The sequence below is a fragment of the Andrographis paniculata genome, unplaced genomic scaffold, assembly GCF_009805555.1.
Source record: "Andrographis paniculata isolate CXL003 unplaced genomic scaffold, ASM980555v1 Contig60END, whole genome shotgun sequence".
Classification (NCBI taxonomy): Eukaryota; Viridiplantae; Streptophyta; class Magnoliopsida; order Lamiales; family Acanthaceae; genus Andrographis; species Andrographis paniculata.
The window spans coordinates 5,586,262-5,599,157 of record NW_026137596.1 but is presented as its reverse complement, the minus strand read 5'-3'; the positions used below and the strand labels follow the sequence as shown (position 1 = coordinate 5,599,157).

General features: G+C 23.2%; 1 protein-coding gene across 1 annotated transcript; it reads right to left on the bottom strand.

Moving 5' to 3' along the window:
- Positions 1–3,715: 3,715 nt before the first annotated feature.
- On the bottom strand, positions 3,716–9,650 carry LOC127259911 (uncharacterized). The gene is made up of 4 exons (XM_051287527.1): positions 9,214–9,650; positions 6,052–6,162; positions 4,567–4,647; positions 3,716–3,858 (listed from the first exon to the last, which is right to left on the bottom strand). The coding sequence occupies exons 1-4, from the start codon at positions 9,424–9,426 to the stop codon at positions 3,784–3,786; spliced, it is 480 nt and encodes a 159-aa protein (XP_051143484.1). The 5' UTR covers positions 9,427–9,650; the 3' UTR covers positions 3,716–3,783.
- Between the last annotated feature and the right edge of the window lie 3,246 nt (positions 9,651–12,896).

Below are 12,896 nucleotides of genomic sequence, written 5' to 3'. Positions count from 1 at the left end.
AAGAGTATAAAATCAATTATGATAAAACAATTTAGGGTCTACAACACCATCATTTTTATTAAATAACTATATCTGATCATTTGTCATATGCCAAGATTCGAGATTATCTTAACACATCAAAATCCCTATTTTCCGAAAAGCTAGACTCAAACCATAAACTACAAGAGAGTGTTATCAGAGTGGCGGGCGCCCAAGTCAGCAACGGAGGTATGGTCATTCCTTGATCTGACGAATTTCTATTGACGGTTTGTTAATGGTTATTCAGCGATGACGATCCCCTTGACAGACACGTTGTGAAAGAACAAATAGTGAGATATGTATCTAACAAAAATTTAATGATAATGTTCTTGTAGGCTAGCGAAATAGGACATACACCAAATAAAATAGAATTTTATTTGCCATTGTTTCAGCAGATACAATAAAATAAATTACGTATTCAAGATGTTGCACCTATTGAGATATAATTTGTTAAATATATATATTTTTTCTACTGAATAATAGAATATAATGGTTTGCAAATTTTAGATTCCTAGACAGAGCTACAAATATTTTTTGAAAATAGTTCTACTTGTAAATTGGATAAAAAATACTCGTTAATGCATTTATTGGTTTCAACAATAAAGGTTATGCCCCGGAACTTCGTTCCAAAAGTAAGATAGTAATGGTTCAACTTCATCTTTAATGTTCACAATATGTCACATCTACAACTTATTCAACTATGTGTACGAAGGAGCAGTTGAAGCAACTAATGAAAAATTGGATTAAATTTGTCTATTTTTTTTAAAAAAAAATTATTGATATATTTTATCTTCAAATTTTAAATTATAAAAATATAATTTTTTATTTTTTTTAATAAAATTTGTCTATTTTTTTTAAAAAAAAATTTATTGATATATTTTATCTTCAAATTTTAAATTATAAAAGTATAATTTATTTATTTTATAAAATTGATGAAAATTTTAGAAATTCTGATTTTCAAAAGTTTGATAATTCTATCAATAACGAACTCGAGTTATAATATCCCCAAATAATTAGTCTATTTGATTTTTATCAAATGTGTCGAGAGAAAAATAAAATTTAAAGTGAAAATGGGAATTGGATCGGTGAAACGAATAGGAGTAGACAGTATTATGGAAACGAAGAAAATGATGATGAATATGAAAAAGATGATGATGACCACGATGATAATGATACTATTTTGACTACTTAGTATTATTAACATTTTTGTATATATATTTTACTTGATGTATTTTATGTCGACAATAAAATTAATTTAAATATAATTTTGATTTATTCTATTATTTTTAAAAATATAATTAGATTTAATTTTAAAACTAATTCATAGTTAGATGAATATTCAATTTTATTACTTTAAAATAAAATTAATTAAAAATAAATTGGTTCTATTTTTGTCACTACAACAATCTAGTGATAATTTGTCACAACAATTTATTCTGGTTCGCATGGAAAGATAGTTCATTTAATGTTACAAAGATTTTTCTCTCATTCTACACAATGTTATTTTTCATCACCCCCAACAACATCTTTAAACAAGTTCCACTCCTTAAGGGATGACCTGCTGGTGTGGAGAGTAAACTTGTAACAGTGAGATCATGCGTTCAAACTCGGACGCCTCCAGGTCCACCTGCTACACATGGTTCGCCTAATATGACTTGCCTTGTCGTACCTAGTTTGCAGGGTATTAGATTCGACCGGAGGTTTACCTAGTGCGCACTTTCAGGTAGCGTACTAGACTTTAAAAAAATATTTTTAATTAACAGACCGGCCTATTTATTATTATTATTATTTTTATAAAAATATTTTATTATTATTATATATTAAAAATAACTTTCCATCTAATAATAATATTTATTAAATAATTATAATTATAAATTTATTATAAAAATAGAATTTTTTAAATTATATATATTTAATAATGATATGTACTTTATTTTTATTTTTAATTCTAATACTAAATTTGTAAATAAATAAATACATAAAAATATTATATAGTATTTTAAATAGACTTGTAGGCTGTCACATTTTTAAAAAGGTCAGACTCTCAGACTTTTAAAAACAAATTTCAAGCTTCCAGGCTTAGGTCAAATATTATTAAAACAGACCAGACCTATTTAGCCAAAGCCTGGTCTGGCCTATTTACACTCCTAGTGATAGTAATGACACAATAAATACCACATTTTCTAATTATGATTTATATATTACTCCATTCGTCCCATGTAATATGAGTGTATTACTGTAGATACGAGAATTTAGGTAAAGTATAATTAGTAAGTAATTAAGAAGTGTATTAGTAAAAATAATTATAGATTAAGATTAAAATAAGTAAATAGTTTAATTAAAATTAAAAAATTATAAAATTTAAAATGCGATTAAAGTGCATAATTATATTTCCAAAAATAGAAAGGACAAAGTTATGTGAGACGGAGGAAAATAAAAAATATGGACAAATTATGTGGGATGGACGAAAATAGAAAATAGGGACAAATTATGTGGGACGGAGGGAGTAGCATTTAAATTATCTTAGTAGGAATATTTTTATTATTACTATTACTATTATCATTTTGAACTATTATTTGTTTATATGACACTAAACGACTTTAGTTGTTATTAAATTTCTAGCATTTAAATGTTCTACTGTTGTTAATGTTTTTGTAAGTAGTGTTTGCTTTATAATATAAATAGAAATCTCAAGAAGAAATAAATTAATAGTAGCATTGTTGAAACTATATTCTATAAAAAATGGTTTTAGTTTAATTGTCTTCATGACGTCTTATTGGGTGTTGACACGAGAATTAAAGAATAATATTATTTAATTAAAAATGAGTATAAAGTAGAATATAAAAGACTAAAATAGGTTAGAGTAATAATTATGGGTAGTTTGAAAAAGTAGGAATAATTTTGTTATAAAGTGGGGACAACGGTTACTAAATAAGGAAACGAGACAATTGTTTTGGGACGGACGAAAATGAAAAAAATAAGACAACTCTTTTGGGACGGATGGAGTATAATTTATAACAATTTTTGTGACTAAAAATACTTACGATACTATTACAATCATTGTTATTTAAAACTTTTGACAAATAATACAATTCTTCGTAATAGTTACAATATGTTTGCAATATTTGTCACTAAAAATAATTACGATATTGTTACAATTTTTGTGACTATAAGAAAAATCATAGAATCGTTGCTATTTTTTGGGACAACATATTTGTTACTAAATTGTCGCAACCTTTATGGCTTAAAAATTGCGGAAATCTCACAACCTTCGTGACAATATAAAGCCATAAGATTGATGCAGCTTTCGTTGCTATTTCAAGTTACAAAAATATCACGGACAAAAAATTCACCAATTTTTTTTTTTTTTTTTTAAATCATCAGCAAAATTCCATTGAGATGATTTTGTAAATTTTTCCGTGATTTTTCAGTAAAAATTACCAATTTACATTGAAATCGTAATATTTTCACTGTAACTTTTACTCAATATATTCTAATATATTTAAACCATATATTCTTTTACTAGTTTTTATTATGTATTTTTATAATACTTTAAAATCTTAAATTAAAATTGATCTTAAATATAAAATAATTATTAAATAAAATGTTTTTAATTTTTTTAAAACATTATCATTTGTTTTCTAAGAACATAATATTCTATTATAATATATAATATAAAATTAAAATTAGAAAGAAAGAAAGAAAAAATCTAGACTTTGGGAAATGATAAAGGCAGACAGAAGATGACAATGTAAAAAATCAAAATTATGGATTTAAATTGAGAATCTTGGTGAGCTCTTCCAATTTCTTCATTCTCAACTTTTCGCTTTCATCCACTAGCTGCAATACAATACAATCCCACCTCAATAATAAATAAAATAAATAAATAGATAATTAATTTAGACAAAATTGTCCATAACTCCCTTATAGTTTCGAAACTCAGCGTAATTTTTTTTTTACTTTAAAAATTGCATTACGCCCTCTTATACTTTCAAAAATATTGCATGAAACCCCCATCATGCAAAAAAATATGGATAAAAAATCATCATCACAGATTTCATACCACGTTTTTAAAGTATAGAAGAATGACATACAATTTTTAAAATATAAAAATTTTAAGCAAAATTTTGAAACATAGGGAAGTTTAATAAAATGAATAATACTTAATTTAAAGTAAAATTGCTTATAACTCCCATGTGGTTTCGAAATCCAGCATAAAATCTTCCTGTACTTTAAAAATTGCATGGTACCCCCATGAAACCCCACCACCATGAAACTTTCCTCGTGTGATAAGAAGATGATTTTTTATCTATATGTTTTGCATGACAGGGGGTTTTATGCAATATTTTTGAAAGTATAAGTGAGCGTCATTCAATTTTTTAAAGTAAAATGAGAATTTATGCTGGGTTTCGAAACCACAAAGTGGTTTCATGCAACATTTTTTAAAGTATAAAGGGACGTCATGCAATTTTTAAAGTAGAGGGGAAATTTACGCTGAGTTTCGAAACCACAATAGAATTACGGACAATTTTGCCATAATTTAATTACCTGGATGAGGGCAGTGGTGAGCTGTGCTTTCTCTTTGCATTTGTCTTGAAAAGCTTCCATTGCTTCTTTATATTCCTTTTCCTGTTTCCCAATAAATAAATAAATAAAGGTACCAAGTGCGTTTTTATTTATTGCATTTAGTTTGAAACTTATTTATTTTTTATTTATCACTGATAAATATTAATATAATAAATAATATTTTATATTTAATTATTAATTTTTGGAAAGTGATATAATATACTTTTTCATCTCATATAATATGAGTCTATTATCGTAGATACAAAAATTTAGTTAAAATATAATTCGTAAGTAAATAAGAAATGTATTAGTAAAATTATTATTGTATAGTAAAAATAATTATAATTTAAAATTAAGATAACTAAATAAATTAATTAAGATTAAAAATTATAAAATACTCCCTCCGTCCAGCTATAAAGTATATATATTTTTATTTTGAGACGTCCTATTACAAAGTAAATATTTCATTAAATACCTCACTTTTTTCCACAAATACTCTTACTTTATATCACATTATTACTTTTACACCAAAAAGTAAGGGAAAAAATGTCATTACATTACTTTTAACTATCCACTATAATTAAAATATTTATTATTTTTTAAACACCGCGCTAAAAAAATAAATGTATACTTTGTATGTGAACAGAGAGAGTATAAAATTTAAAACATAATTAAAGTATATAATCATATTTTCAAGAAATAAAAGGCCGAACTATATGAAATGAATGAAAATAGAAAATATGGGAAACGAAAGATTATATAAATATACTATATTCTTTTTATAATATTAATAAAAAAATGTATATTTTTTTTTTTCTTTTTAATTTGATGAATACATACTTAACAAGCCAATTATTATATAACCACTCCCATAGGTCAAAAAGTATAGGCCACTAACTCACTATACATATAATTATGTGAAATATATTACTATAAATATAAAGAATAATTATTCTTTATATATTTGAATTTTAAATTATAAAATTTTAAATTTAAATAGCTATTCGATATGATATAAATAAGTATTATTTATTTCGTCTTACTTATAGTGTTCATTTTTTTTATTTTCGTCCGATCTTATTTATTCTGTCGTTTTTTTTTCTAGAAAATAATTATACATTTTAATCGCATATTAAATTTTTTTAATCTATAATTTTTTAAGTTTTAATTAGACTAATTGATTATCTTAATCTTAATATAAAATTACTTTTATTATACGATAATTATTTTCAATAATATATTATTAATTATTTACTAATTATATAACTCCTAAATTCTCGTGTCTACGATAAATAGGACACGATAGTCGGAACGGAGAGAGTATTTTTTATTTTTTTTAAGCTATTTTTTTTAAAATAAAATATAAAAGATAGTGAAATTTTGAATTGAAGAAAGAAAATTTTAATCATAAAAATCGTTTTTTTTTTTTGTAAAAAAAATATGGAATCGAAACAAACAAATCCATACTTTCTTTTGGCAGATGAGGGTAAGAGACTTGATATCATTGTTGGCAGTGTCCAATTTTTTTCGGACAACACTCACTTCCTTTCTCATTGGATCTGTGAATACTTCCAGTTCCTGCACCAATCACCAATTATTATTGCAGGTGCTCTTATATATTTATGTTATATATGTATAATTTATATATATATAATTTATTTGATATATATATATGAATAAAAAATATTGTAATTTTGTGGTATAATAAATTTTTAATATTGAGATCTTAAGTTCAAATTCTATATATTTCAAATATTTAGAAATATTTTTTTATACTATTTTTTATGTAAAAATCCTAAAAGATTATTTTATTTAATTATTTATATTTTATTATAAATAAAAATATATTATTTATATATATTTAGGGGCCATATTTTTTTTCGCCTCGGCCTTTCGAAGATCAAGACCGGCCTGTATGAATGCAAAATAATTTATAAGAATTTCCAATGAACTATTTTCTATTTTATTTTTATTATGTAGATGACGACTTCCAATAAAACACAAGTTTTGAACGTCATGTTTTTTTTTTTTTATTAAGGTAAAATATTGAAATATATATACATTTTCTTATGTGTTTTGAATTAAATTAGTTATTTTAACAAAAAATAATAAGATGCAATTTTTCTCCGTATAAAAGAGCACTTGAAAAAATTTTGTTCTCTTCGACTAAAATTAACTCTTCGGTTAGTGGACTCGTGGATACATTTGGGGTTTCTACCCATTTTTGACGTGTTTTTGATCTTCCGACATGCACGGCGTACTTGTAAATATATTTTTTTTTATTTTATATCTATAAAATTCTTGATCTTTTCGATAAAAGAAAAAATCAAATAAAACAAAATAAATATAAAAAGAGTAGGAACATATTTTTCTTTTTCAGGATTTTGTATATAAATATAGGAAATTATATACATCATTTGACATAATAAAATAGTAATTACTTCATCCGTCCGCTTCTAAGGGTCACATTTACCTTTTGTGCCATTGTACTTAATATTAAAAATATCTTTATATTTGTATAATTTTTTGTACAAATGTCATTCTACTAATATTATAAGACATTAATTGAAGTATTTTTATAATTTTTTTCTTAATTTGTATTACGTTTTGATATAATAATTAATATTTAAAGATTAACACGCAGAAAGTAAATGAGATCCTTATAGCGGGATGAAAATAATATATGATATAATCTCAGGCACACAAATCCATTTATTTTACAATATATATAGAGAGATTATACATATAATTAACTATGTTTAAAACTAATACATTTTTACGGGGTTTGTTCACAAAATATTTTTGAATGACACATTCCCTATAAATATTATTTTTTTTGTCCATATATTTTGTCCATGTTAATGTAGATACGAAAATTTAGATAAAGTATAATTTACGAAAATTTAGATAAAGTATAATTAGTAAATAATTAAAAGTGTATTAGTAAAAATTATTATTGTATATTAAAAATAATTATAAATTAAAATTAAGATAACTAAATAGTTTGATTAAAGTTTAAAATATTATAAATTATGAAATTTAAAATATGATTAAAGTGTATAATTATATTTTCCAAAAAAAGAACATTATGTGAGACGGATGAAAATGAAAACAATAAAAAATTTATATGGGACAAAAGGAGTATAATATATATATTAACACAATATATATAATATAGGAGTATATTCATTCACTCATAAAGATACAATTCAATATAAAATATTTTTTATATTACTGACACTTTAATACCTAATATAAAAAATACATTCATTTAAAAGTGACAAACACTATAGTTTACCATAATTTAAAAATAAAAAATAAATAAATTGATGAGCTAAGCTTAGCTTTATTGATATGAGTATTTTAAAAAATCAAATAATGTGATACAATACATACTTTAACAAAATTATTAGTTTAACCTAAAATATTCTGAATTAACATATTATTTTAACTTGATTATATTATTCTCTTAAAAAGCAACTAATTAAACAACTGAACTTTTATAAATTTCTTGACCAATTTATTGTCACTTAAAGAAAATAAATTTATTACTCCTCTTATTCAAATTTAGGTCTTTTTTTTTCTTTTTCTTTTTTTTTTGTCATATAAAAATTTTCTTGTTTCCTTTTAGTAAAAATATTATTTTTTCTACTCCCTCCGTCATGCAAATGTGTGCTCATTTGACCGAGCACGAATTTTAATAAAAGTGAGTAATAATAATTACTTTTTTCTTTTATATTAAAAAAAGAACAAAAATATAATAAAAAAGGAAACGGGAATTTTTTTCAATGACAACTCAAAAAGGAAAGTGAATATAAATTTGAATGACGGAGGGAGTATTTTTTTTACTATGAATTTTTTTTATTTATTTTTTATAAAACTCGTGCCTGGTTAAATGGGTATAATGGAGTATATGATATGAACATTGATAAAAACATACTTATTGATTGACCATATTTACTTGTAAGATTTTTATTTAGGTTTTGAAATAAATTATATCTATATTTATAAATAAAATTTTATTCATTTTTGTAAATAAAATAAGTTATACACAATTTATCCTTGTTTGTAAATCAATGTATTGTAGCTAAAGTAATATCATATATATGTATGAAATATATAATATATGTATTTATATATGTGCTGGAAAAATGCATTGGTGAAATAAAATATTATATAATCACAAATAATAGAGTATTATTACCTCTATAAGGTGATAATATAATTCAATATTATTATCCAATATAAATATATATATATATAATTAACAAATTACTATTTTTATTTGTTTCTTTGTTTGTCAATGTTTTTGAGGTGCTTGTATTGTATTTTTTGTATGTTTCAGTAAAGTTCTTACAAAATATTATATCAAACAATTATTATTTCTTTTTTTATATTATACTATAAATTTATTTTATATTCAAAACATCGTATCAACATCTATTTATATCACATCAAACAACTATTCAGATTCAATTTTTTACTATTCAAAAATCAAAACCCAAAAACTAAAACCCACAAACAAACACACAATGTTTTGTGTAGCAAATAAATAATGAACGTGATATTTTAAAACAAAAATTGTGAGAGAAAAAAAAAAAAAAAAGACGAACACGAAAAATAACTTACTTCCCACACTTGCTTCAACCGTTTGGCTTCTTCCTCAGCGCGGGCGAATTGCGATTCAACCTTCTCACGGATTTGCAATTTCCTATGTTCAATCGCATTTTCTCTTGTTTGGTAAGATGCGATGGCGGCCTTCGACACGTCATCATGATCGTGATCCTCTTCGACCAGCTCGGATCGACCGCTACTCCCGATGGCCACTCCAAGACTCCTCATTTTGATCAATATTTGTGTATGTTGGATGTTGCATTAATTACCTAACTAACTAACTTATCACCATTGCTATATATTATCATCCAAAACTTGTTGGATTTTTATATATCACTCACTATATATATATATATATATATGCACTTCTCACAACTTTTAATGCATGCATGCTTTTGCTTTAATGCATGGCCTCTTTGATCTTCCCTCCCTTTTCTTTCAAGTTATTTATTTATATATTTATTTTTGGGAATGTATAAAAAGGAAAAGAAAATTAAAGCAAAAAAAAAAAAAAAAAAAAAAAAAAAAAGTAAAAGCGAAACAAATTAAAGCAGCTTCTTTGGGCTTTATATTGTTTTGTTTTGGGGTTTGTAACAATATTATCTTATATATATATATATATATATATGCAAATGCAAACAAGATTCGAAATGTGTGTATATAATCGATTTCTTGAAATATGGGCAATGTTGTTTCTTAACATGCACTCAACTCAAGGCTTATTGTCATATCCATATATGTGTATGTGTGTAAATTAAATGAAAAGGATCATGACATGAGACTGCACAGACATACAATTAGGCAAAATACTTTTTTAACCTTAGAAGTCACTCATAGTCATTGACGGAATCAGCTTTGCGGCTCCGGAGGGACAAAAGTGTTATGTTTATTTGTTTCATTTTTTTTTACCGTTTATTTTTAGTTGCTACTTATTTCGAGCCTGTTTTTTTTTTTATTATTATTTGAAATAGACATTCGGTTGTTTCTGTGTGTAAAAAAATAATATAAGAAATTTCTTGTCACTAATTTCTACCAAATTGATGTCATCTTAATTTTTTTAATTTTTTATTAACACTATAATGTGATTGTGAAGAAGAAGAAAATGAACGGAAACAATATTTACAATAAAATATTTTATTTTTTATATAATAAATTTATAAATAAAAATATTATATATTATTATAAATTAAAAAAATAATAATATGAAGGTTTATGTAGAATATTAATCCCAAATTGGGGAGCAAATTTGATTACTATATAAAAAATTAAAAAAAAAAATTACACTTGAAAAAAATAAATTTGGGAAGGGCTTGGAGGGTCAATTTATATATATATATTTATATTTATCGAACAAGTTACATTTCATTCATTATCATTGAAAATATGTGGAGCAATTTAGAATTTAATGTTTATAGGCTTCGGGTTCGATTAATTTAAATCATTGTATAGAAGACTTCATGCTTAGATAAGTCTAAAGATGACAAATATAAAAATATATTTCCTTCCTCTCACATATTTTATTATATTTATTATAAATCCGAGATTTAGCAGTTGTATAATTAAGAAATAATTAAAAATATATTACTAAAAGTATTTACAATACAATACAAAAAAAAATATAAATTAAAATCAAGATAATAAATTAGTTTAATTAAAATTGAAAAAAAAATATAGATAAAATATTTAAAATGTAATTAAAATATATACTCCCCCGTCCCATATCTATATATTCATTTGCTTTTTGTACGAAGTTTTAGAAATATTAGTATTATATTAGGATAAAGTGGAAATAAATGTAAAAAGATTAAATTAATCCTATTAGTATTGTATAAGATAAAAGTAATGACATTTGTGTAATATATTGTAAATTGGAAGGATATTTGTAATGTTAGATAAACAGTACAATTATAAATATTTTGTTATATGGGACTGACCAAAATAAAAAAAAATGAATAAATTAGTAAAGAACAGAAAAAGTATTTTTTTTTCAAGAAAAAAATGAAACAAAAGACGTAAAATATTTTAAAACAAATAATATAAGATGAGATATGAGATGTAAGACGATAGAACTATAACAATTGCATTAATTGTTCAAGCAGTAAGCAAAAAAAAAAGTACAACTATTGTTATTTTATTTTTACTAAAAATTAGTGACAAATCTAGACAAGGGCAAAACAAGTGCAACCTATAAAAATATTCACAAAATATACATGGGTGTGTTTGTTCGGGGAATTTTCCCCCAAACACACTATTCATCCCATTTTTTTTTCTCAATAACATCAAATCAAACATTTAATTTTTATTTTTTATATTATACTAAAAATTAATTTTATATTAAAAATATCACATCAACACCTGTTTATATTACATCATACAACTATTCAAATTCAAAATTTTTATTATCCAAATCTCAACTCAAAATTCAAATCCCCGAACAAACACACCCATGAAATAAATATAACAAAAACACAATGTAGTAGATCTTAAATCTCCTATCATTGCTAATTACCAATAGTGAGGAAGAAAGGATTCTTGCTAGCCCAATAGATCGGTGTGTGTTTTTGAAAAATCTATCAAATTGATTTTCTATCATTTGTTTAATGGTCAAATTATATTGTTTTGAACTCTTCCTTTACATACAGGTGACAAAAAATCAGGTCGGCCAGGTTCAGGTCAGCAATAAATGAGTTAGAAAACTATTGACTTGAACTTGATCCATTTAATTAAATGAGTTGATGTTAGCAATTTTAACTTTATTTTTTATTAATCGGGTCAATCCGAATCTGATATGCATAATTTGTTTAAATTTTAAAATTCTAAACTACAATTTTCACTAACAAATTTTTTCAAATGAATAATATATAATTAAATATATACTAAAACAAAAAGTACTCCCTTCATCCCACTGGATTATGCTACTTTATGGTGGACATTGTTATTAAAAAAAATATATTATCAAGTTAATTGTGTTTAGTTTAATTATTTAATGCTTGTAATAGAGTGAATGTATATATATATATATTTATTTAATATTTTATGAGTGAAATAAATGTTAAATAATTTTGACATAAGTAATTTTTGTATTTGAACCGATAATTTATTAATTATTTGTAATAGTACTATGTTTTTTTTAATAAAAAATAATTTATTTATAACAAACTATTTATAATTACTTAAACTATAAATTAAAAAAAATTTGTGTTTGGTTGAATTTAAAAAAAAACTACAATTCACCAATTTTTTCTTTTAATATAAAATAAAATACCTGTTTGTTGATTTTTTTATATTATATTACAAATATAACATTAATACATATTTAAATAATATCAAATAATTTAAATTAAAAAATTCAATATTCAAACTTTAAATTCCCAATCAAACACGTAGTTAGAGTTTATTTATATAATTTTCTCTCATAAAAATATCAAATAAAAATTTTATGTTTACTTTTTATATTATATATTAAAAATGAAGTTCATATCAAAATATTACATTAATATATATTTATTTAATATTTATGAATGAAATAGATATTAAATAATTTTGACATAAGTAATTTTTGTATTTGAACAAATAATTTATTATTTATTTGTAATAGTACTATGTTTTTTTTTCTAAAAAAAGAAATTATATATAACAAACAATTTATATTACTTAAACTATAAATTAAAAAAATTTGTGTTTGATTGAATTTATAC